The following is a 26,395-nucleotide window of genomic DNA, read 5'->3' as shown; positions in this document are numbered from 1 at the left end:
GAACATCTAGTTTCTCTCTAAACTGTTCGATCCTGACCGCGTGTGTGAAAAGCATACACCAGCCAAAACTAGTAATGACTGAAGAAAAAAGAATGAACAAAATGAGAATGAAATCAAACAATCAACATGCTCAAGACGCCAAAACATTTACAGAAGAAAGGAAGGTGTTTGCTGGATTCGTAATTTATTTTTATTTTTAAAGCGCATTGGAAGTAAAATTCTGGCAAGGTGAAACAAGCTTGGTAAAACTGAACCTTTCCCGCTTAACAACATTTACAACCGGCAGATAAAATGTCTGTCTTTTCTCAAAGAAAACCCAAAGCAGTCAACTTTCTGAGCCGTGCACAGCGCTGAGCTGAGAGACCCACGCCGCTGAGTGTATCGCCTTGCGCCCTCCCCTCCCGCAGCTCTGTGTGTGACTGCCCCCGGCCGCTCGTGAACTTCCCTCACAGCCGCGGTTTCCTCCCCCATAAATAAAACTTACTTTTCTCTGGCTTGGCTGTCGGACGGCACGTTGCTACTCTTGCCTTTGGCGTACATGCTTGCAGAGAGCTCCAATTGTCACGCACCTGTCAACCCATCACAACCTCCCTGGGCACAGCCCCGTCACCATGGTGACACAAGCAGCGTCGTCTCCCATTGGATGTCCTGCTGTTCAGGACCGCCCGTTCTCCATGGCTACCGCCAGTGAGTGACAGCTGTGTGTCCACGCCCCCTTTCAGAGTAACTCCACCCACCTCCTCTTTCTCTCCATATAGCTCTCTTTTTCTTTCTGTGCTCTACCGTCTATCCTTCTGTCTCCCTGCCTGTCTGAAGTCTGTCTGTCTGTCAGCATCTATCCCCTTCCCATTCCCCTGATTGGAAAGGCTCTCCTGCCATGTAGTTTCGACACACACAAACACTCACACACACACATATCCTCTTGCTTAGTGCAAACTGAGAAGAGGAGGGGGGATTTGAAACAGTCCAACTAGGATTTTTAAACAACTGGCTTTGGATGCTCCTTTTATAGACAATCACACCCTCTACCGACGCACACGCAGCTCACTGCACAAACAGCTCCAGCAAATAACTGCTTTTCCATTGGTGTTTATTTACATAGGTGTGAAGACATCCAAACATGTGGGAAGCGGAGCATGTCGGGAACAGTCGGGCTCTACACAGAGAGAGAAAACAACACATTCTTTTAGAAGATGCGGTTGCCTTATAAGCCTTCCTGTACATACATCATACGTAGTGCTGCTACAGTGCAGCTGCAACACCAAGAGGAAATGTTCGGGAAATCCGCTGAAACACTAATGTCACATCTGCTGAAAGACAGCGAGGGTGATGAGCATTAAACTTTGTAGGACCACCTGTAGGAATTCCTGCTACATAATGTATGTGAGTTTGATCAAAAGTGGAACCCCAGTCCTCACGTGGGCAACAGTAAAATGTTTGTTTGATGGTAATAGGAAACACAAGTTTGGATACATTTACTATCCAGTGTCTCAAAAGCACACTTTCATGCTTACATATCATTCTCAGTGCATTTACTTCACATCAGGTATGTCCTCTTGCTCTGTGACAGCTTGGATAAGCTATAGCGCCCTTGTAACTTTAAGATGGTTAAACAGTTAAGAAATAAGGATGGATGGATGTTCACAGAAAGTAAGCGCCTTTCTGTGGTCAAAGCCTGCAACTCTCACTTCAGGTAAGTTAGCAGCTTGCTGGCTTGATTTTGCAACAACGTTCTCCTGCTGAAGCTCACACACAACACAAAGAAGCATGTAGTATATACAGTGCATGATAGTAGCTGAGTGAGAATCAGTGATAGAAACACTGTTTGTATGAGTGTGGCTGGAAAATGCAGCAGGGAAGAAGTGCTATGTCATGCTGCTATGACCGGCTTGGAAGCTAACAGAGTAGAAGGTTCAGTCCACTGTCACAATATACTTATCACAAATCCACTGAGTCAAAGCACTCTGGAGAAAAAAAAGACAGGCTACATCTCGGTATAAAAGGCACTATAGAAGGCTGATTCCCAGACAGTAGTAAGCTCTGGAAAAACACAGACTGTGCATGCGTGTGTGTATGTGTGTGCGCACTGGGGGCGTAGCACAGGGGCAGCAGTGTTTATGCTTACGCAATGCTCCCGTGATGTGACCCAGTTGGAATGGATGCATGCTGCCTCACTCTCTCCGGTTCTCTCTATCTCACCCTCTTGTCCTCACGCTCTCATCTCTTAACTGAAATCTCACTCTCTCTTTCTCTCTCTTTCTTTCTCTCTCTCTCTATCTCTCTCTCTCTCTCCCTGTTTCCCCACTTCCCCCCTCCATGTGCCAAATAAACCCCGCTCCCCCTGGAGAGAGGCGGTTCTATTTCAGACAAGCAGAACTTTTGGTTTTGGGATGAGTCCCTTGGGGTCGATCACCATGACAACCACTCACAGGCGATAACCATGTGTTCCAGAGGATGGAGGAGCAGGAAGGAGTAGAGAAAGAACAAGGAAAATATAGAGGAAGCAGGAAATAGAGAGAGAGAGTAAAACAGATAATGGAAAGGTTAACAAAGGTTAACCCATTTGTTGTCATGTTTCTGTGTGAGAAGCAGGTAGGTATGTAGGTAGAGACTGACTGTATGCACTGAGCACAAAGTGCCAGTTCTCCTTTATCAGGTTTGTCTGGTACATTGTCTCTTTTCTATCTATGCCAGATTCCTGAATCTTTCAGAAAGCCCAAGGTGGGGTATGTTATGATATCCTTCATTGTACAAGAGGCAGCAGACTGATCAGCAAGTCAGCTCAAATTCAGCTCATTCCTATAAAGATGTGATAGGATAAAAAGTAAAAGGTGGGAATTACCCCATAATATGACATTATCACAATACCATACTATTTTGATTGCATTTTGCGATACAGTGAGATTTATTGCCTTTTTCAAATGCAAACTATATCCTCAAAGTTAAACTTTTTCTGTTTTATCCAGTAAGATACACTAATTGACCATCCATCCATCCATCCATCCATCCATCCATTGGTTGAGGGGGCAGCAGTATGAGCAGAGAAGCCCATACTTTCCTCACCTCAGCTACCTTCTCCAGCTCATCTGGTAGAACACCACGTCATTCCTAAGCTAGCCAAGAGAGATGTATATAGAGAGTCTTCCTCAAGGCCTCCTCCTAGTAGAATTTGCCTTTGGAGGCATCCAGGAGGCATCCTAGTCAAATACCTGAACCACCTCAACTGGCCCCTTTTGATGAGGAGCAGAGTGAGGAGCTCAGTCATCCCTCGGGAATGACCAAGCTCTAGTAATCCCAGGAACTATGTTGTCTGGATCAATCTGGTAGTGATTCAGAAAACTCCTATGTTGAGAAAAAAAATCATGGTTTCAGTGTACCCTGTCTGGGACAGGGTTACCTGGGTCCTACCAGGTCAGTGGCCAAACCTTAACCCACGAGACCTGGTTGGGCCGTAGGGGTTTGGTGTGATAGAGGTTCAATGCTTTGAGAATCCAGCAGCAGTTCTCGTATTTCAATTCCCAGCTTCCAAAACTGACTCACAGTTAATGCAGTTCATACAATAATTATTTGTGGAAAAATGGCTGAAAATCACATATCTGTTGTTGTCTATAGAAAAAACATAAACTCACATTTAATAGAAATTTACATTTAACAATTACATTTGCTCACCAACCTTTCTGTTCCACTGGAATATAACCAAAATACAACAGAATTTTTTTTACTTCTTCTTCTATTTCTTTTTTTTTACAATATTGAAAAAGAACTACTAATTAGTTAAAGTTTGAGCTTTTAAAATGACACTATATGTACAATAGTCCTGGTTCACCTACACATTACACGTACAGGAGCTGTCTGGTCATGGAAACATACCACAAAGCTCCCAGCGCACAGTGTTTTTGCCGATGTTAATGCCAGAGGAAGTTTGGAGCTCTACAGTTACTGAGTGAGCAGAGCAAACTATGAGCCTCACCACTCAGTGATCCCTGCTTTGCAACTTTATTTGGTCTGACACTTTGTAACTGAGTTTTTGTAGTTTCTAGTTCATAAATACTTTGAAACAGAACTACTTACAGCTGACTGTAGAATTTCTGGATATGAAGAAATTCAATGAACTAACTTACTGCTACAGTAACATCCTACTACAGTACCATACGGCTTGAATTTAATAAGCCTTTTAGAGCAACCCAGATATTTTCAAAGATGTTTGTAAAGGCAGGCTGCATGGGTGCTGGATTTTATACACCTGTGGCACCCAGACTAAAAACATGTGAATTCAAAGATTAAAAGGTGTGACCCCCTATTTTTAACCATTTAGGGCAGGGGTGTCAAACTCAAATACACAGTGGGCCAAAATTCAAAACTGGAACAAAGTCGCCGGCTAACATTAATATTTATTGAAATATATTTATTCCTCCAGATATAAGAATGAATCTTTTCTCATGGACTCAAACACGTTTTGCTGAAAAACTGAATATGGAACAAGCAAAGCTTAATACTAAACAATATATATATTAGCTGTATAATACCAGTAGGCCAGCTCTAATAATAATTTGGTATGGCTTCGCGGGCCAAATGTAATTAGGCTGCGGGCCAAATTTGGCCCGCGGGCCAGAGTTTGACACCTATGATTTAGGGTATTTACATACAGTTAGGCAGTGAGGTCCAGTAGTTTCCAAATTGGTTGCACCTTCTTACAAAAGACCATAAGAAAAGTTGCTTGTGAAAGGACTGCTGGGATGGGAGAGAAGAAAAATTTTATTGGACAAATTAGTATTTAGTTGTTGAGACTTCTCACTGATGTTTGCTTTTTATGTGAAAACTGTGAGCTTCTTTTGGCCTTGAGCAGTTATTTTAAACAAAACCACCAGAGAAGTTTGGCGCCCACATTTTTCTAAAAGGTCATAAAGATTGTGACTCACTATAAAAAACTTCTCTCCTGTTTTTATCATCTGTTTTCTTCCTCTCTACTCCTCCTTAAATGATGTTTCTTATTCCACCTAATAGGCACTCTTTATTAGCTTTGCATCTTCAAGTCATTTATAAGCAAGTGAGCATATTCACTTAGTAAAATAGAAAATACAGTCAAAATCACCGTAATCTACGGGGTAAATCCAAAATCCGCCCATTTCTTTTTCTCTCTCGATACTCTGAGGCACATACTATTTATGTGACATACAAGAGGCAAACAAGCCTCTTGTATGTCACATAAATAGTATTAACACACAGTAGGCAACACACACACGCGCAAGTAATATATTTTCCCTTCCCCGGCTTTACACCAACTGCCTTGGTATTTTGGCAAACAGCCTTTGTTTACTGAGCCTGTCGATGGGCTATGTAATCGTATATTTCCACTGAGAGTGTTTGTTAGCAAGGACGCTAATTAGCAAACGATTAAGCTCTCACACAAAAGAGGTTCTTCAGATTAATTGCTACTGAAGTTTACAGAAGCTTGTGTCTCAGTAAATAATTTAGCATGAACAATAGTATACCTTGTCACACTGTTTTGTTTTGTTTTTTCTTTTTTTTGGGGGGGGGCTCTCAACTAAATGCTGGTGTCAGAATTAGAGATGTAACGCTGTTTCAACAGTTGTTTACTAAAGCGGACAGCGGAGGATAGACTGAGCTAAATCAGTCTTCTTTCATTTGCATGCAGTCAGAAGCTCACCTGTTCACCTGCTAAAAATGCTTTCTCTTGCAAAAAGAAAAAAGAAACTAGGACACTGGGAAACATGGAAACACATAATACAAATGAGTAACATGCTAATGCACTAAATGCACACACATGTACAGATGTTTGCATGTAGATGCACATATGAATAAGGTGACATAAACGAAATAAAACCCCTCAGGTCCACGGGCATCTTGAAACTGTCTCCTTTAAACAGCATTTGCTGTTTCCACCCCCCTTTCTCTCTGCTGAAGAGGCTATCCCATCTGGGATGGGTGTGTGATTGTGTGTGTGTTGGGGGGGGGGGGGGGGGTTACAAAACTCTCTCTATTACTGTGTAAAAAAACCATAAAAGTTGCATTCATAAGCACAGTGATACTTCTGATATTGCCCGTATAAACAATTTGCCTGTGGGTGTAATTTGATTAGCACTGTAAAGCGAGTCAACTTACAAACTGGTTACACAGTTTATCTAAAAGGAATCAACAAGGAAGCGCTGCAGCCCCAAGATCATCCAGACTGGGCTGTGAAATAAACTTGGCATTCAAGGAAAAAAAAATGTGTTTGCTTCCTGCAGCTGATGCAACAGGGAAGCAAGAGTTGAAAACATCCTAATAAGCATGTCTAGTATCATTCTACGTCTCACCGACTTCAAGCAGTCGTGAAAATACAGGCCCCGCTGTGCCAACTCTTCTGTTCTGATGCTGGTTGACTCAACAAATTAATGCCTGGTTGTAAAATAGCCTGTCAGTTCTTTGCAGGGAATCAACCAACCAATATGTATTTAACTTGAAATAAGATTCCTCGCTAGCTCAAGTGCTGGCCTGTTTTTGTTTTAAAGGAGTTTGGACAGCCCGGCAAACATTTAATGGCGCCATCAAACAACCCCACCACGCCCCAAAAGAGAGATGCAGTGTATACAGTGGTGTTTAAAGTTCAGCGAAAGCATCATCTGTAGCATCATGTGGCGCTCATGCGGTCACATTCGTTTCTAATTTGTTCCCAAGAATTTTGCAACATGGAAACATAACTGTTGACGTGCTGTTCTCATTCAGCATTTAAGTTTCTCAGAGCTATAAAAATGTAAAAGTAATGGCAGAGCCAGAGTAAATGCAGATCTGAGTTGCTGATTCATACACCAATTAAGCAGCTGTTAAATGGCTTATTACTTAAAAAAAAAAAGGGCCTTGGGCATTTCCACTCAACAGATGTTCAAACATTGTGCAGATGATATCACTTTATTATAATGAGTGACTTGCACACCGTGATGGCCACTGTACTGTATCTTAAATTAGAAATAGCCACTATAATGATTGGTAAATGAGTCTACTGAAGACTCAAATAGTCACGGTGATTGGAAGATAGTATAGGTGTTTTACTATGGGAGCAGGCAATGCAACAATCCTGATTCAGACATGCAAAACTGACTTTTTTCAGTTTAATTTCTTCAGTTAATTTGCTGAGATGAAAGAGCATTTCATCCTGTGACTAAGCAGAGAAAAAAGAGCAGTTGAGCCAAGGTGGAAAACTCCATCACAATTAGATGTATGCACAGGCTTCTTCTGAATTCTGAGCAGGTTTTCCATCGGTGAAATTCCTGATGATCTGAGCTGAGCTGAGCGTGTGCTGGGTGCTGATGTGACTAACAGAACACTCCAGCAGCAGAGCAGCGATCGGGCTGCCGCAGAGGACTCTGGGTAATAAGGCTGCAGATGAGTGCGACCCAAAAAACAAAATGGGAGCGTGGGGATTGGATGAGTGTGTGTGTGTGAGCATAAATGTGTATGAGTGTGCAACAAAGACACAGCTTGCATGCTGCCAGCCAAAAGCACATTCTCAGATCTTCAACACTGAGAGCACAAGGAGCTTAAATAAAAGAACAGGCAGGACTATAGGCATTCTTCAGGTGGTACACACACAATTTCATGGCAGTGATCTCCTTTTCCTGGTATCCTAACTAAAGCCACTAAAACAAAACCAAACCAAAGTGAAGTAGGCTAAAGGATCTCAAGAAGCAAGGTGTCATGCCATGAGCTAAAGAAACTCAAGAATAGATGAGAAACAAAATCATTGACATCTATCAGTCTGGAGAGGGTTACAGGCCCGGAATGCCAGTGAACCACGGTGTGAGCCATTATCTGCAAAAGGAGAAAATTTGGAACCTGCCCAGGAGTGACCAGCTGACCAAAATGACTCCAAAAATGGCATCAATGGGAGAGTTCAAAGAAGAAAACCAGGACCTAAAAGGACCCAGAGCCTAGTCTCACATTTGTGAAAAAAATCTTGATGATCCCCAGGACTTGTTGGAAAATATTCTTGAAATTGATGCAACAAAAGTTGAACTTTTTGGAAGGTTTGACTCATCTGGTGGAAAATGAACTCAGCATTTCATAAAAAGAATATTATACCAGCAAAATGATGGTGGTAGTGTGATGGTCTGGGGCTGCTTTGCTGCTTCAGGAAGTCTTGCTGTAATTGATGGAACCATGAATTCTGCTCTCTACCAGAAAATCCCGACTGAGAGTGTCCGACCATCAGTTCGTTGCCTAAACCTCAAGGAACATCTGGCCCATGCAGCAGGACAGTCCACCTCTGAATGTCTCAAAAAAACCAAAAACAAAATGAAGGTTTAGCTGTCACCTAATCAATGCTTTGGTATGACCTTAGGCAGGGCATTCATGCTCAAAAGCCCTCCAATATGACTGAATTAAAGAAATGTGGGGCAAACTTTCTCCAGAGATGTTAAAGTCTCTTCTCTCAATAGGGTGACACAACCAGTTAGTTTTTAGGGCCAGGTATGTTTGGATAACGTTTTTCCCTTCATTGTCATTTAAAGCTCTATTTTGTATTTACACAAGTTGTCCTTGTCTATTATAAAATTTGTTTGATGATCTGAAACTTGTGTGACAAACATGCAAAAAGATAAAAGGAAGAGGGTAGTGTAGGTTTCAACACTTCTTACTTATAATCCATGTGAATAATTATCACTATAAGTCCTGTTACTACTAATAATAATGATAACCTTTATAATGAGAAGAATAACAATAATAATAATACAAAAAAATTGTTGTTTTAGGGCTAAAATAAGACAAGCTATTCTTTTTTTAATCCCAAACTTGGCAAATTTCTGAAATGGGATATTGGAACTAACTCTGCACTTCTCCTCAGCTCTGTGGAGATTTTCCACATCTTTAAGCTCTTTGGTTTTCTGACTCTGGTTCACTCTCTTTTCTCTCATGAGTGTTGTTTCCAGCCACAGCAGGCAAACGCTCTCATTAAACAACTTCTAAAAGTCTTCTGTACACTACAGAGCAGCACCGGGAGACAGACAAAGTCAGCTGCAGATATTTCCTCGAGTGTTGATAGGGACCAAAAAAAAGGAGAAAGTATTGTGCTTTTAAAACAATGTGAAATGAATGCTAATGTAGCTCCACTGCTAAGGGATTTTTAAATAGGCAACCAGTTGCTAGTACAACTTTAAGACTAGCCTGCTAAATACCTAAATAGATATGAACAGAGTGGCCGAAAGTAAATGTAAGATAGCTGTCTGTCTCATCTAGGCCCTCACATCTAAGAGTTCAGGCAACTTTGAACTCAATCCCATAATACCAATTAACAGTAAAATATTAACTTTTATTATCAGCACTACTTATCCGTCTGTATTTATCACTGCCACAGTATTTTTCTGAACAACCCCTTGCAAATCCCACACGTAGGGGCTTTAATATGAAATCAGAACAGAAGTTTTATACTACTGTTAAGAATGCGTGATAGGATTGAAAACTCTAACCTTGGTGGATACACCTCTCAACCTTATGTCTCCTCTAAGCTTAGATGATGGATGGTCCTGCATCAAGGTCAGGACAGAGGTTGTGTGGCCATATTAACAACCCTCTTCCACTGATAGACTGTCAGAACCTTTGCGTCTGGAAGCCTCCCACCGGCCCCGATGTAAACAACTGCAGCAGCAGTGAGAGCACTACAGTGTGCTGGAAAGGGTCATTTTTTCATTCCAACTTGTCTTTTATGGCATTTTAGTGCCTGATAATGTGATCAAAGCTGCATTACACTTAAATGGGAAATGGGAAAAGCTTAATGAAGAGTCAAGGCAAAAGTGATTCGAGTGATGACATCTCTTTCTTCCCTGATTTATAAAATAAGAGTTTTGAGGGGAGACCGAGTGGATTTTTAAGCATTACCACTGTTGGCAAAAGATTTTCCATACCTTTCAAGGCAAATATTTGATTTAAACAAGCAGACGTGTGCAGAATTTTAGAAGTAGGCTTGTGTGTATCTTTTGTGTGTACATAGTTTAAAAATATAGGGATTGCCATGAAAACGTACAAGATATTGCTTCCCACAGTAGTAGTACCAGTGACTTTAGTGATCCCCTGCCATTCTCTCACTAGAAACGCCTTTTTCTTATGTGTGAAACAATGACAAACGGTCCTGCTGTGGAAACTAACAGAATCAGAAGATTTTATTTAAAGCTCCAGACACAGGCAGATGATGAAGAAGAACGGCGATCTGGCTTTGACTGTAGAGCGCCACTGTCTTCATGCTCCACTGCCTGCTTTAAAAGAAAGAGTGTTGCTCTGTTCCTCGCCGAGGTCTTAGGAAGGTGAACGGTAATTGCTGAGGGAGGATTTAGCCTGACGATGGAACAAAGCACCTCTTTTGTTTTACTGAGGTAATTCTTATACTCTGAGATGGAGCAGTACTTTAGACATTAACTTTAGACATCAATATAGTATGTGGGCTGACAATTGTGTGTGGGTTGTTTGTGTGTTAACCACAGGCAGTGAGACAGACACACTCTGACTGACTGATTTGTAGTCTACATTACAGAACCCTGCAGTTTCTTTTTTTTTTTTTTTTTTTTTTCTGACTCACTAGCTGTAGCACTGGCTCTGTGGTAATGACATCATGGTGGCAATAGCTTTTAAAGTCCGACCACAAAGAAACACAGACCGCAATCTGTGATGTTCTTTTAAAATAGTATTTTTTCGTACAGTTACTTCATCTTGTGGTAAACTTCCCAGAGAGCAAGAAGCAGGTTGTCTCTCATTGTGCAAATAGTGCAGAAACATCATTACAGGAACGAGGACTGAATTAGTTAATGTAAAGACAGATATGAATTTAGATATTTAAAAAGGTCTCTCACAAACAAACAACAGAAAGAGAATAATTAGTTTGTTTAAGAGGAAAAATAGTAGCCCGTGCTTTAGAAAAAACATTTTAAATGAAGCACGGAAATGAAATGATAAAAGCACACAAAAAGAAAAAAACAACAACAACAGAGGATATGAAGCATTAAGTGGCACGATTGTTCTGAGGTGATTTAGCTATATCTTCCTGCCACTAAATGAACGTGTCTGAGTGTTGAGCTGTCAGAGGCTGATAGAGAGCTTGGCTCTGCCTGGTTGTTGGGTCTTTCAGCACCCTTCTTGAGCCTTTCTAGTCTGGACCAGCATTGTTTGTGGAGAAGAAAGCTATCAGAGGATCTGCACAAGATTAGGTTTGCCAACTGTTCCCTTTGCGCTTTCCTGTTTTGCCGCAGGAATTCTATCAGCCAGTGCAAAATAGAAAAGAAAAGACATAACTGAAGAAAAACGTCTGACATAGTTAATCCTTTCCTCTCAGCATGAGCCTTATTAGAAATGTAAAAGTTCTCTTTTGAAGCTCTATGTTAAATGTTTCCATCAGACACTAAGGTTCCTCCACATCCTGGTTTAAGGAATAGTTATGAGATTTTAGAAACATGCTGACGTTAGATGAGGAGATTCTTATGTGTGCACAGAGCTCCTGCTTTTCAAATGAACAATTCATATTTTTACAGTTTGGTACTGAAAGCTGTGTTTTCAGTTCCTATTAATTTTTTGTCTTTATCCTGATCTAACTAAGCTGGAGACAAAATTTCCACATAACCATCAGGAAAACTGCGGATAAGCATATTTCCCCCAATTTTGAACTGTTTATTTTCATAGTATGTATTTGGATTTGGTGTCATTTGTCATACATTTGTAAGACATGATGTGCACAACTAAGCTGCCCCAACTCTTTCCACATTCTGACTTCCTGTCATTCAAATCCACCTGATGTATTTTCTGTCTTTGCCTTCCCAAAATCTTTTCCTGCAGTGCATGCATCCCTCCTGTCTTTCTCTTTCAGCTTACCGCAGTTCTCTGCCTCATCTTTTCCTTTTCTCCCCCGTCTTTCAGGTTCTTTCCTCATTTTCACCCTCATACACCTCCTCCTCCTCCTCGTCTCCTTTCCCTCTATCTAAATTGCAAATGGCAGCAGTGCTGACTGCCAGAGGAGCTCCTCAATGTCATTAGAGCTGACCCTGTGGATTAACTAGAGGAGAGAGGCGGTGTGTAGAAACTACAGATCAATAACGCGGCTTATCCTCTGGGTTCTTTTACTTCACTTTGGATTTAGGTCTGAATTACTGAAATGTCTGCTCTCCTCTTGAACAACAAACAACGGGGTTACATGTAGCCAAAACAGAAATCATTTCAGAAATCAAGATTGTGAGGACATTAAAGTGGTGAAATGTAACAAGAAAAAAGAAGAATCACAAGCAAATCCACAATTCGAGCTCATGTAAAACAAAAGAAAACAGTCTGCAATACAGAAACTTTGATAATGATGGAAACATGTTGCACGAACCAGCTGACGAGATCAGAATACCAGCTGCTGTGTGGTTTAACTAACACTGTGATGTGATATCTCAGAGATAAAGATATGGATAGGCAGATGTGTGCGCAGCCATCATACTACGTGTGGTTGATTTACTGAGTTGGCAGGAAAAGTCAAGTCACCATGAGCTCAACTAAACCTGATAGGTGCCCTTATCAGAAACTGCTAAGCCTATTATGAATGGTCGTGTGTGCTAGTGCACTCAAGCAGTACACACACACACACATACACGCGCATGTGAAGATCTGAATCAGCAGATCATGTTGCTACAACTCTCTAGCGTAATAGCAAAATGTGCCAAACACTCATTCACTTTAAATTTCCAGATTCACAACAACCAGGTAACTTTTACTACACTGCATCAACTCTGAGAAGACTCGTTGCAGGACTTCAGATCATTCACTCTGTCATTCAGGTCTTTTTGACTCAAAAATCTGCTTTGAAGATAAAACAGGTAAAGTGACTATATTCTCCCAAACATTTCAGTTTGTCTGTCAGCAATGTACCTGCGTAACGACACGATTTAAAACCAGTGTCTTGCTAATTTATCTGTTTTGTGTGGTTCAGTTTGTCAAGTTAGGTCTGAATGGTTCACTGTTTAGTGTTTAAGTATCTTAATAGACAAAAACCATCTTTCCAGAAATGATCAGGTACAAGGACGGGACTGAAAATGAGTGAAAAATAGAAAAAAGACCAAATCTAATGTTGTAAACAAGTTGCAACCTTGAAATAATAATTAACTGTAAACAGTAAAATAACTACTAGCTAAAGTTAATGAACTAATTTACAGTTTAAAATGGCTCCGTGAGATTTTATCTTTTATTTTGTCCAACAAAGGTAAACAAAAGCAGAGGAGAAATGGTTCCTGTGCTTTATATGTTATCTTATCCACTAGCTAGACTTGGTGCTAGTGTTAAAGGGATTGTAATTGTTAACAAAACCAAAGTTCTTCTGCAACAGCTGGGATCTTGAGCTTTCCACAAGTGGCGTCTCCCGCGCTATTGCAACAATAAATTCTTTCCATTGTTTATAAGCCTGGAGTCTTTGAGTGGTTGAATAACAGACATCATTAAAGTTTGTTGATTAAACCGACCTCTGCTTTTCAGCTCGTCCTGTTTTAAAATGCAGCTGAAGCGCTGTCTTGATATTATGATCTAAATATTGCAAACAGTCTTGTCAAACATTTACATTTATAAAGGCCCGCACACACACACACACACACACACACACACACAACCACACACACACACACACACACACACACACACACACACACACACACACACACACACACACACACACACACGCACACCTAAAACATATAACATAAACCATAAAATAAATGTTCAGGCCTTTATAATATTGGCACCAGACTGGAAGGTCGGTTTAATGAAAGATGTTCTTAGTAACTTCTCTAAACTCGATGGTAAAATGTGTTCTACTGGCAGCGTTGAACAGTTAATGTGAACGGTTATCTGTGTGGGGTAGTCTGTGATCGCTGTCAGTCACTTGTATATGTTTTAACATCCTGTATATATGCACTACAAAGCAGCAAGTCTCTTACACATAGTGATATTTGGCTGCCGAAATCACAAACTCCCGTAAGTCCTTTGCACTGCATGTTGTGGCTCACTATACTCTCCATTGAAATTAAAGAGGCTGCTGACTGGTCTATTCCCTTCTCAAAAGTGGCAAGCGAGCAGGTCTGAAAAGATATGTGTCCAGGTTAACTTGTGCCAGGAGTTTTTAAATGTCGTGAGCTGTCAGTTTTAATGGGTCATTATCTTCATTTTATGGCTGTATTGTGTACTATAAACCCATCAAAGGGGAGTTAAAACACTTCTTATTAAAGCATAACACAGTAAAATGCCACTGCAGCTTATTCAGTGAGTAGTTCTGAAATAATTGATTTCCACATAATGGAAACATGACATTTGGGTTTTGCAATGGCGAGTGATGTTGTCAGTATGTTTTTGTATAATAATGCATGGCTTTACAATATATGATAGAGTGCCTCAATAAAGTATGGAGTGCCATCTAGTGGTGTAACAATTACACATTGTTAAAAGGTCAGGCTAGTTCAACTACAGTCATGTCAAGGAAAGCCTGCTCTCTTTCAGTTCTCGATGCAAGACATTAAAAAAGCGAAGTACAAAACATGACATATCACACCATGTTATTATTTATTTAACAGAAACTGAGCCAAAATTCAGAAGCAGTGTGCAAAAAGCTAAGTACACCCTTACTGCTTTCATAGGAATTAAAAGGGTAAGTAGCAGACAGGTGGTGCTAATCAAATGCCAACTGATCATCAGCAAGTGTGAGCGCATCTAAAGCAGGGGTTTTAGCAGTTTGTGGGTCTGTGTTAACACAATGCCAAGCAGGAAAGACATTACATTGTTACTGCACATCAATCTGGGAAGTGTTGTAAAAACATTTCCAAACAATTTGAAGTTAATTATTCATAAGTGAAAAATATATATATAAAACATTCTTCAGTGTCAAACTTGCACTTCAAATTTTGATTAATGTTCATCATTAAGAAATATACTTGCTTTGAAATATGAAAGTGTAAGTCTCTTAACAACCTTGATGATGATAGTTTTTTCTAAATGTTTCATTGTGGATACAGTCTGTCTCCTCTTATAATAAGAGATCACATTTAGATTAGAAAAACACAGTTAATTAGACAGATGAGAAAAGCAGTACCTCGAGGCCAAAACGTTATTTTGAAGCATGGAAGAGGAAGAAAAGCAAAAGGGAAAAAAAGGGATTTGGTTGTGTAACCCAATAATACCTGTGTAGACAGATGATTTTATATTATATACAGTGCTCAGAAAATTCACAAAGCCTTCTGTCAGAAACACAGGAAAACATAAATATTTTACAAAAACTTTATATTGTTATTTACTTACTATTTTTTTTTCAGCTTTTGTAAAAATGTTAACTTAAACAACAAAACAAAACAATAATTGTAACACAATAATAATAATAAAAAAATAAAAATAGATTGAAAATATATAATTTTGATTAAACAGCTGGAGAATACTGGTGTAGTTATTTTGGATATTACCAGTACTGTTAATTTATGTCAGCTGTGGGGCATAAGCATTGGGTGGTGCTCTAATAAATTGGTTGTACTGTGTATTATAACTGTTTCTTACAGTCTCCAGTTTGTCAGAAGAATGCTATCAATGGAAACCAATCTAATTTAATTTTTAAAAAATAATCTACATAAGAAATAAACTATGTAATGTAAGGAAAGATCCATCAAATAAAATAAATTAAGTAATTGAATAATAATAAATTAAATAGTCGTAAATTACAATCAGTGATATTTCCATAAGAAAAAAGTTAATCACACATAAGTTAATACATTACAGCAACACGTCAGGGATGTTACAGCTTCATAAATATGAATATTTATCAAAACAGGCTCAACTCATATTTACTAAAAGTAGATTAGTTACTTTCATGTAAAAACAACAACAACAACAAAGGTGGTTGTGAATATCTCAAATGTAAAAGTAACGGGAGCTAAATGGAGAACGAAAAGCGACAACTTTAAAATGCTTTTTTTTTTTCATTTCGACGGATCCACGGAGGTCACGGAATACTTGACCCGTGACCCCGCCCAATGTCAGGGCGATCCCCCCGGAGTAGCGTGTCGCCTACGCAGTTTTATTTTTGTTGATTAGAAAAAAGTTATTCGATTCGGCTGTTCTCACTTTCTGTCTGATTGCATTTATCAGACGTATTAAACTTTTTCTTTCCTGTAAGACTTGTCTTTAGTTTTGTTTCTCTGCGATGTTCGAGCAGACAATCCGAAATTTCAAAATCAATTTTATCAGGCACGATGGACGAAATAGTTTTTCCAGTGGCGACCAAATCATAGGTCACATCTCTTTTGATCTGACAAAAGAAACAAAGATCACTTCAATAACAACGAGGCTGAAGGGAAACGTGAATGTGCACTGGACCGCCGGAGGAGGTGGAGGGAAACAGGAAACGAGGAAACGTTACTCTGCAAGGCTGGACTTCTTCGACTTAAAAGGAGTTATTTTGCAAGAAGACAGGGGTATGCTGTTACTGGTGCTGTTTGGACGCAGTGATACATGGCAAACAAACAGTCACTGTCTTTGTCCTTTTCTTATAGCTACTCGTGGGACAAAACTTCAACTCGGGACGCATGTGTATCCGTTCACATGTCAGCTCCCACTAGGGTGTGTATGACCATTTAACTGTGAAACACCCACTAGCGTGTGAAGCGTTTTACTCAGGGAGGCATGCTGACAAAAGTCTTTACCCCCTTCCTGATTTCTTAGTTAGTTTGTTTTTTCATCAAACAAATTTTAATAGACAATGATAACCTTTAAAAAAATGCTAAATGCATTTCTATTTGTTAAATCATGAATGAACGGTGAATAGCCATGTTATTTTGGAAAGCTGAGTTTAAGTTCACAAAAAGCACCCAGACCTGATTACTCCCAGACGTGTTGAATGAAGATATCACTAAAACAGAACGTGTCTGACAAAGTCAAGCAGGCTAAAAGATTTAAAAACGAAGTCCAGTCCTCGAGGGCTGGTGTGTCCCCCCCTTAGATCTTCATTAAAAGTGCATTTTGTATTTACTTGAGTTATATTTGTCTGCTATTAAATTTGATTGCCGATTTGAAAAATGCAAGTGTGACAATTATGCAAAAAGCTAAGAAATCAGGAACTGTAGATTTGACTTAAGTAAAGAGCCACTGTTAAAAATGAAGGGATTTTGGTAGATATAAGATAAGAATGGGCCCTTGGTTTTTAAAATCCAAAACCTACAACTTGTGTTGTAGTTCAACCTTTTGATTCATTAACATAATGCTTACTTTTATTGTTTATTGTAAAACTGTTGAATTTGTATGCGCCTGAATCACTTTTTTTTCTATCTTTTCTATTATTTTGCATCCCAGAAACTTCCCATCGTCCTTTCATGGGGTTCACGGAAAAATAGCATATACCTTGACAGTGGGCATTAATAGACCGTGGCGTATGTCCAAGGACTTTGTGACAGAGCTTAAGTTTGTAAACCACATTGATACCAACCAGCCAGGGTTGAATGTAAGTGGTGCATTTTCAGATGAATCAGCTGAGGAGTCCTTGTTTTTGTTGCAGTGTCTGCAGTTTCTCTGTAATCAAACTGATATTTCTCACAGGCCTCCCTAAGTACACCTTGTTCGACTAATTGTCCCAGGAATCCTTTTAAGTGAACCAAAATTTGAAATTACTTGCCACACCTATGTTTTTCCTGCATTCACAACTCAATATGTTGACTTTGAAAAAGCTCTGCAACCCCAGGTTTGCTTTGTTGTACTTTCATTCAACCCTATGGGAGCAATTATTGTACAAGAATGATTCAGAGTTGTCTAACTGCATTTAGAGACAATTTACATCTTTAAAATCTGATTATGTTCCAGTCGTAACCAACACAGACTGAATGACCACTATTATATTGAACCTTGTATTGTGCTTCAGTTGTTCATGTTCTCAGACGTATTTTTCGAATAAATGGACACAAACCAGACTGTACACAAGCTCTCACTTCTAATAAATGAATCCCACCGAGGCTCTGAGTAACTATGGGACCAAAAGTGATGAATTTAAGATTTTTGGGGGTTTTTTTGTTACTGTAACTATAGCAAATGTTGGATATGTTTGGAGTTTTATACGGTTCCACCATGCAATGCCAAAGGAACCTGAGCTGCTACTGCAAATATGCAGTGAAACAGAGAATGATGGGATTGCTCCATTTCTTCATATTATTCTAAAGCCATTGTTTGATTGATTTGGTCCGCTGATGCTCATTTTGTGCAACTTTTTCTGCATAAGAGTAATAAATAGGTGTTGATTTCTCGTAATCCCAAAACCAAAACAGTGTAGTATTGGTATATTACACTTTTTTTTTTTTTTTTTTTTTATCTGTGGCACTATCAGTGTGTTGTTTTTCTGCAGGCGCCACTCTCAGGTTCAAACAGCGTGACACCGTGTAGCTTGTGGTGTAACTCCAGTCCCGTCACTCTGACAGTTAGTGTAGCGACGAAAGCTTTCACCCCTGGTATGGTTTCCATCCATCAGATAATCGTTTTATCTGTATAATCAATAATAATAGCTAAGTTTGAAGAATTTGATTGAAATAACTTGCCACTTTGTCTTTTCTTCCACTAGGCGAAACAGTGAAAATATTTTGTGAATTTAGTAACCCTTCATCTAAAACAGCTACTCCGAAGGTGAAGCTGCAACAGAAACAGACTTTCTACACCCACAGTAAGCGCAACAGGAAGATGGCTATCAAAACTTTGGCGTGTGTGTCAGGAGAACCTGTTGGTGCTCAGGTTTCTTATGTACGCACTGAGATCATGCTCGCTATTCCCTCGTCTGCATCTTTAACCATCTCAGAGTGCAGCATTCTGGTTGTTGATTACATTATTGAGGTTAGTACCTGTGATGGGTTGAGAAGTCATGGATGTATTGATAATCCAGTTTACCTCAGCTGTTCAGACAGCAAAAGCCTGTTTGGATCCATTTCTTTTTTTATTCATTAAAATCTAATGAGCTTCTGTTTTTTGTTTCCTGCAGGTTAAACTCCACGTAGGAGCATTGGATGAGGTCGTTGTGCTGTTTCCAATCATCCTGTGTGATGCCCCCGTGCAAACTTATCCCCCAGTGTGATTGTAAGTAAAATTTGTTTCTACTATTACAAGATAATAATACATGATGCAGAATGGTATGATGTTGCATTGGGGGTGGCCTTTTTTCCACTTGTGAGTTTTAAATGTTCACAGCTTAATGTCGATTTAATATTGTATTAAAATGTCTCCCTTTTGGTCAAAATGCAAAACATCATCTGTGCACCGCAGTCTTGACGAATAAGGCAATAACAATAACTTGGGGAAGAAGAATTATGCATTGTCATGAAAAAAAAATCTGTGTTCACAGTACTCAGGGGTTAATCTGACAGAATTCATTGAGGCATTTAAACATTTACTCTTCAGTGTTGTCACAGTATGCTGTGTGTCGATTAGAGAGCGATAAGGACCCATAGTTTCAGACACAGATGGTAGAGCTTCATAGAAAAAGGTGAGCCATTTATTTGAATTGGTACAAAGTTCAATAAACAAAATAACAAAGCCCAAAAATTAATAAAAACATAAATCTAGTAAGACCATGAAGATATTCAAAAAACAGAAATCAAAGGAGAACACAGATGACTCAACAATGATGAGACTGTATATACATACAGGGGCTTGGTTAGGAATTGAGGATGGCAATGAGGAGATAATTAAGACATTTAAACACAAAGCAAAGCTCACAACAAGACACAAGAGGAAGCGAGTTAAATAGTTCGAATAGCAACATAATGGTTTGATTCCATCCCTACAAACCTGTTAGTTGTTTTTTCTCAGTCTAACTGTAAATAAACTCTGGAATTAATTGCAAACCAAATTTTAATCTTAACTTTATAGACAATATTTTTTGAACATATTTTTTTAAAGAAATTAGTGAATGTATTTTATTTCATAACATATAGCACATATACCATGAGAAAAATCTACTTTTACCTCAGCACTGACTTACAGCGAGCATGATATTTTCACAAGCTTTTCATTTTTCCTTTGTGCAGCAACACAGGGTGTTTTTGAGGATCCACATGGAGCATATCACCACTGCTCTTCCTACACGTGTTACTGTTCATATGCCATTCATATGTTGATGACATGCAGTTGTACATGTTAATTTCCTCTGATGACCTCGATGCATCTTTCATTTTATCTTAACCATTTTTTTTTACCTGTTTACCTTTTTACTTTAAATGACTTAGATACTGTTTGTGCTAGAGACAAATTGTAAACAGTTTACAGTTTCTTTTAGTCTGCTTCACAGCTTCCTGATATCTGGTGTATTGTAAACGATACACCAGATATCCCTGTAAACTGGGATATCTGGTGTATCATTGAAGCACAAAGCATTCACAAGCTACTGCTGTCTGATCACCGATAGAAAAATCAGAAAAATTGTTTGATGAATTGGTTAATGAAGATGATACAGCCTATCACCATTTGAGTAGGCATAAATAATTAAAATATTTTGCCAAATATGACTGGCTATACTAATTATGTGTTACCTTAACTTTACATTTTCATGTTGATAGTAGATTGAAGTAATACACTCAAAATCCTTTCAATAGTCAATAGAGCACCTTTATGCTTGTGTTCCTAGTACGGCGATGACTTACTCATTTATTAAATCCCACTAAGGCCTTTAAGGTCATCAGGCAGAGGTCTTGTAACAACACTCAGAATAAGATCCAAATCTGGTGCGGGTGGTTTCAGCACTCGCTCTTACAGAACTTCAAATATATTCCCACACCTGTGTCAGAAAACTGTGTATATTTGTATGCTTTTATGTGTCTGTATGTGTGTTTATGCTTGTTGTACAGTTTATTACATGTGTTATGTGTTTTGAGTGTTGTGTTTGATGTACATCAGGTTTATGCTTTATAATCTCATATATGCCACTTTTAAAAAAATCATCCCTACAGCCGTCTGTTACCAATTTTCACGTTATTGTGAATGTATTTGTATAAGGTGTGCTGTACTGCAAAGCTGCCATGGTGCGCATTGGCTAGACGCGACGTCACGAGTCACAGCGTATATCACTGCATTCGGGTGAAGGTCAATAAGTGTTGGTGTAAGTTTAATAAAATCCTTGACCTTTCCATCTCTGAGAAAATATGTGGTGGCTGTCAGAAGTTTAATAAATCATACTATGGAGTTTCTAACACTAAATTTTCATGGAGAGAGCCAGTATAGACTGCAAGACTGGAGGAGAATAGCCAGGTAAAGGATGTTAAAACTGGAAAGTCTTAGAATTGGAAATCTTTCTTTCCATCTACATGATGTGAATAGTCTGTGGTGAAGTTTTTCATCATAGTGACTGAAGAAAAAGGAGACTTGTGTAACAGTGTCATAGTCCAGTTTTGGACAAATTATCAAATTTATAAATTTATATGTACATATTCACAAACGCTGCATGTTATATTGTCATCATTTGCATTTCAACTGTTTATAAAAATAAAAACAATTAGTAGAACACGTGTGTGTGTGTGTGTGTGTGTGTGTGTGTGTGTGTGTGTGTGTGTGTGATGTATTTCTTACTCTTAAAGATGATGTGGTGTATCTTGATGGTAATATTTGGGCCAATGATTAGGTCAGTGTATCTACAAGTAATCACTGTAACATTTTGCCTCTTGGGTCTTTGTGATGCTGGCAAGAAGGGATACTCATAATGTGGTCATCCCAGGAGACATCCAATCAGAAGATAGCCTGCTTAAAGGGAGGGTTGTCTACACAGTAGAAATAATAGATTTTACTGCTTATAAAGATTATTTTTAACTTTGAATTAAGCAAAGGAACTCCAGTGCAAAGTTAGAATAAGGAGCTTGTTAAACAAAGATGGATGGGAAAACTACCAAAAGTGGCTTAAGAGTCGGGATAAAGTCTGGATGGATTTGATTCGAACGAGCAACTGTATTTCAAATATATGCTTAGAAAGTTTATTGTACCTGTAAATCAACATAATATTTAAACAAAGTGGACTCAGCAGAAAAGGTTTCACTTCTTTTTATTTTATTCTGTCTGATTTCACTCATTTTCTTTGTGCAACATTTTCATTTATTATGACTAGAACAACATCAGTAAACAAAAAGCAATAATGAAGCCACTCAATTTAAATCGTGGGAATTCAAAACAAAAACAAGTTTGTCTCCGGAAAAAGAGGCACATGCAACGAAATGTTTAAGTTCAAAAAGAACAAGCCTGCGTGGTTCACAACTACTATTGTCAGCATCATGGAGCTTTTATTTTGCCTTTCTTAGGTTTTAGGTAAAAAGCTGACAGGCCACACTGCTTTTAAATGTAGTATTTAGCTCTTAGTGAATTTGCATATCAGTGCTAGTCAAATTAACAACAACAGCAACAACAAAACTATGCATAAATCAGTACATTCTTAGGGAAGCATGATTTATTGGGGTCATATTGTTTAATTATTAATTAAACCCAAGTATCTATCAGCAAATTCCTTCCTCATCACCTGCTCATAAAACCTCCATCCTCTCCGTCTCACGTATCACTTTATTGTACCGGTAGTACTGAGTAGGATGTTATGCCAAATAATATTAAGACCTCCTCAGCGGGATATAAGCCCCAGAAATAAAAGCAATTCTTTCAACAATAGTGATTTTCTGACAGGATAAATTACAAATGGGCTGTCACAAGACTGCAAAATACACTCAAGACAAACTTTATCACTGAGGAAGGTCAGGATAAGTAAGTTTTTTTGTTTTTTTTGATTGATTGATTTTATTTTGGTTTTTCTTGCATTGTTCATTAACTAGTACAGGACCATAGTATAGGGCCAATATTATTGCAGCTAGAAAAGTGATGTACTTATTCATATTGAGGAATAAAAAAAAAATAGGGGTAGTACATTGTTTTTTTCATTTTCAAAAGTGACTGTACTTACTTTTTTGAACCCTTGCGTTTTCTATGCATTGTGGTGTGTCCACCTTCATATGCTATCAAACTTATCAAAGTATATTGAGGCAAACTGTAAAAATAAGCCAAAGCCCTGCTCCACTATAACAGTTTAGTCTTTTGCTAAATGGTTGCAAGGCAGTGTGATGGCATAATAATAATAAAGTAGGTGAAATGAAAATAACGTAATGCTTTTATAAGGTTTTATAGATCCTTTTTGGTCTTTCTTTGTCTTTCATTTTTTAAAATTTGTATTACAAAATCATTTTTCTTTTTCTTTTGCCTTTCTGGTATTTTGACAAAACTAGTCTACACGCTAAACATATTCTTACAGTTTACAAAATCAGACCCTAAGATGATCTTTTTTTCCCAAGACGTAAATGTAATCCTGTCCTATTCAAACTAGTAGCACAAATAATACAAGGAAGACTTACTAAATTTGTTTCCTAGTTTGTCCTCCTCATGGTGGAAACCGTCCTTCAGTAAAATTAGCAAACCACAGTGACAAGAGCAATCCAAGAGTCTGTTTATAAGCCTTTCTTTAATGAGAAATGAAACGCTCTTTAAATGACTGCTTTAGTTCCCAGTCAGGCTGCCATGTCTGCCCATTCACCTTTCAAGTCCCTTCACAGTGAGTTGTCTCTGAAATGTATCGGGAAAAACTATTATTACCACAGACTTTAAGGATTAACACTTTCAAGTGTGTTCTCTCTTTTCTGAAAGATGTCCTGTCACTCACCCAGTTTGATTTGTACAGTTTGTGGTCACATCTCACAAAGAGCTGACGTCCTCCTTCAAGGGGAAAGGCTTTGTATGAAGTGGAGGCAAATCTGAGCTGCTTGATGAGAAAAGACAGCAAAGCAAAGGCAGTTCACTCTCATCCATGGTACCCTTACAAACTGCCAGACAATGCACCCCCACTGAGTTTGCTCAGTGGGGGTGCATTGTACATGCAATATTAATACTGCATGTAACCAGTTTGTGATTTTCCTGTAAGACTCCACAGCCAAGATAAGATTTCAATTCAGTTCAGTTTTATTTATACAGTGCCAAATCACAATAACAGTTGCCTCAAGGTGCCTCAAGGTGCTTTATATTGTACAATAATAAAAGATCAAATTTATTTATTTAGTGCATTTAAAACAAAAACTGTTGAGCAAGGTGCTGTACATTTAAGATAATCAAAAGAGATAAAAAGATACAAGGAAAACAGAAAACCCCAACAATTGTATGACCCCCTAAGCAAGCGCTTTGGTGACAGTGGGGAGGAAAAACAGGAAGAACCCTCTAGCAGAACCAGGCTCAGGGAGGGACAGCCACTGGGGCTGCGACTGATTGAGGTGATTGGAGGAAGACTGCACAAAAGACATGCTGTGGAAAAGAGTCAGCGAATAATAATAAGTAATGATTAATGCAGAGAGGTGTAGAGACGCACTGGGATCGAGAAAGACGACTGAGGAAGATATGAAGATGAAGCGCTTCACATCAGGATCAGTGACCATGGATGTTGCATGTTGTCCATGCACAATCTGTTATCTCCGTGTTGGTGTTCTTCCTGCATCATCATCAACATTGCAAATGGCCAGTGATGTTGTCTGAGCTTTCAATTAGCATTAGCCGAGAAGTTAGCTAGTGCATTTGAAAATTATCACTGGCAAACCCGCTAGGAACACAAGTAACTTAAATTTTGCTAACAGCAAACCTAACTTGATAATATACTTATTATATTGTATAAATTATTAAAGAAAACACTTAAACTGCTTATCGCTTGCTCCAGAAGTGAGGCTTTTCTATTGCAGAGCTGTGGCATCACAACAGGTAACTTTACAAATCCCTTTGTACATGTTTGAGCCTGAATCTGATCCCACATATGCGAGTGAACACAACAGAAGTATCCTGCAGCAACAAAGATTACAGCCAAAAATCTCAGCTTAGTAAACGATTCACTCATTACCTGCTTACTGTGGGACATGTGCCTTTTAGAAAATCTGTTAATAACACACATGAAAATTTTATGTAGGAGGCTTTCTTTACATTAAATACTTGCTTCAGGCCATTCAGCTATTTTTGTGTTGGATTGATTTTAGTACTTTTTAGTGCCAAAACAGTCATAATGTCAGTAAATATGGACTTCAATGCAGGACTCACTAACAGTTTAACAGGTGAGTGCACTCTTTAAAGGGGTGACGCAGTGATTTCTGCTGAAGAGGAGAGATCAAGCTAGAGATGGGTGAGGGTTACTTTGATTGCATGAAGTCATGTAGTCTTGGATTGATTACTACAGCAAGTTGAGGGGAGAGAAGGCTAGAGAGGCAGGTGGGTGACAGGGAAGTGTTTCTCTTTTAGCATAAGTAAACTAGCTCAGGGATTCAGATGAGTAGGATTTGTAGGAGTCAGCTTGAGTTTTTTCCAGCGACTATAACACCAAACGACTAGTCGGCAAGAGGAGAGAGAATAAATTGGTAGCCTTGTGTTGCAGCACCACCACTGAGCAGGCAATGATCTGGCAGAGAGTGCAGGTTCTTTAAATACTGCAGATTAAACGAGCTGATGGCAAGGATGATCCCAGGAAAAAGCTGAGGAGCCAGCTCACTCCAAACCTGAGAGGAAAAAGAAGCAAAGACAGAGAATCTTCTATTGTCCAATTTTACTGAGCCCATGCAAATTATGGTTTTAGTTTCCTGTTTTCTCTGATTTCGAGAAAAGTAAGACTTACATTTAATATTTTTTCCACCACAGGTCTATCTGTATGTGAAGTATGCCTCAGGGCATACTTCAGATCAAATTCACCATATTTAAATTTCACTTTTAAAAAATGATCAAAGCTTTCCTTGCTTTCTGTTTAAACTCATGTTAAAATAGAAAATACCTAATCTCAGTACACTCTTTCAGAGCATCTTTCAGAGATTGTCTCAGATAATGTAAAGATTGTGATACCAATAGACTGCACTGTAAATAGTAAACAAAAGAACTATGAGTTGAAACAGCATGACCCGCATTATTTTCAGGCTTTGAGTGTCTGTTTATGTTTTTGTGTATGTGTTCCTGGAGATATGTAGCTGGAATGATTGTAGCTCAAATAGATTATTCGCTAATGGGAGATCAGTGGTTTGAACTTCCTTCAGTCCAGTATACTAATTACAATTTATGCCAAATAAATGACTTCACTGGAAGGAAACTTCTCTAAGTGGTCTGGAGTTCAACAACTCCCACGTTATCTGGGACTAGCTGCCATGGTGAATTAAGCTCATGAGCAGCGCCAGAGTGCTGCTCTCAGTTGAACAAATAAAGAATTTTACACCATATGTATATATATTTTGAAAAACTGCTTTAAGACAAAATGAGGTCAAAGGTTGATGCTGAATCAACCTAAGGAAACATAAAGAAAAATTTCTGGTCAACATTTTCTCCAAGCCAACGTTAGAGGCTGGTGGTGAGTTGGGATTTGCTC

At 38.8% G+C, this 26,395-nt stretch overlaps 2 protein-coding genes across 3 annotated transcripts in view; one reads left to right on the top strand and one right to left on the bottom strand.

Annotated features, from left to right (window-relative positions):
- Nucleotides 1-774, bottom strand: part of LOC146657323 (single-stranded DNA-binding protein 2) — a 61,931-nt gene extending 61,157 nt beyond the window's left edge. The window contains exon 1 of the mRNA XM_085425322.1: nucleotides 485-774. Coding sequence (XP_085281448.1) covers nucleotides 485-540 — 56 coding nt within the window. The 5' untranslated portion in view covers nucleotides 541-774. The remainder of the gene's footprint in view (nucleotides 1-484) is intronic.
- Nucleotides 775-16,011: 15,237 nt separating this feature from the next.
- Nucleotides 16,012-21,496, top strand: LOC146657322 (arrestin domain-containing protein 3-like). Of its 2 annotated transcripts, XM_085425319.1 has the most exons (7): nucleotides 16,012-16,451; nucleotides 16,530-16,596; nucleotides 17,326-17,473; nucleotides 18,365-18,467; nucleotides 18,578-18,843; nucleotides 18,989-19,083; nucleotides 20,034-21,496. In XM_085425319.1, the coding sequence occupies exons 1-6, from the start codon at nucleotides 16,181-16,183 to the stop codon at nucleotides 19,079-19,081; spliced, it is 948 nt and encodes a 315-aa protein (XP_085281445.1). In that variant the 5' UTR covers nucleotides 16,012-16,180; the 3' UTR covers nucleotides 19,082-19,083; nucleotides 20,034-21,496. The 2 variants fall into 2 exon arrangements, with proteins under 2 accessions (XP_085281445.1, XP_085281444.1); XM_085425318.1 differs by having other exon boundaries at nucleotides 16,012-16,596.
- The last annotated feature ends 4,899 nt before the right edge of the window (nucleotides 21,497-26,395 follow it).

This window comes from Rhamphochromis longiceps, linkage group LG12 (genome assembly GCF_057381845.1).
Source record: "Rhamphochromis longiceps isolate RC_006_pf linkage group LG12, R_longiceps_female_GT1.1, whole genome shotgun sequence".
Taxonomy (NCBI): domain Eukaryota; kingdom Metazoa; phylum Chordata; class Actinopteri; order Cichliformes; family Cichlidae; genus Rhamphochromis; species Rhamphochromis longiceps.
The sequence above is the reverse complement of the archived record's forward strand: the minus strand, read 5'-3'. Positions and strand labels throughout refer to the sequence as shown.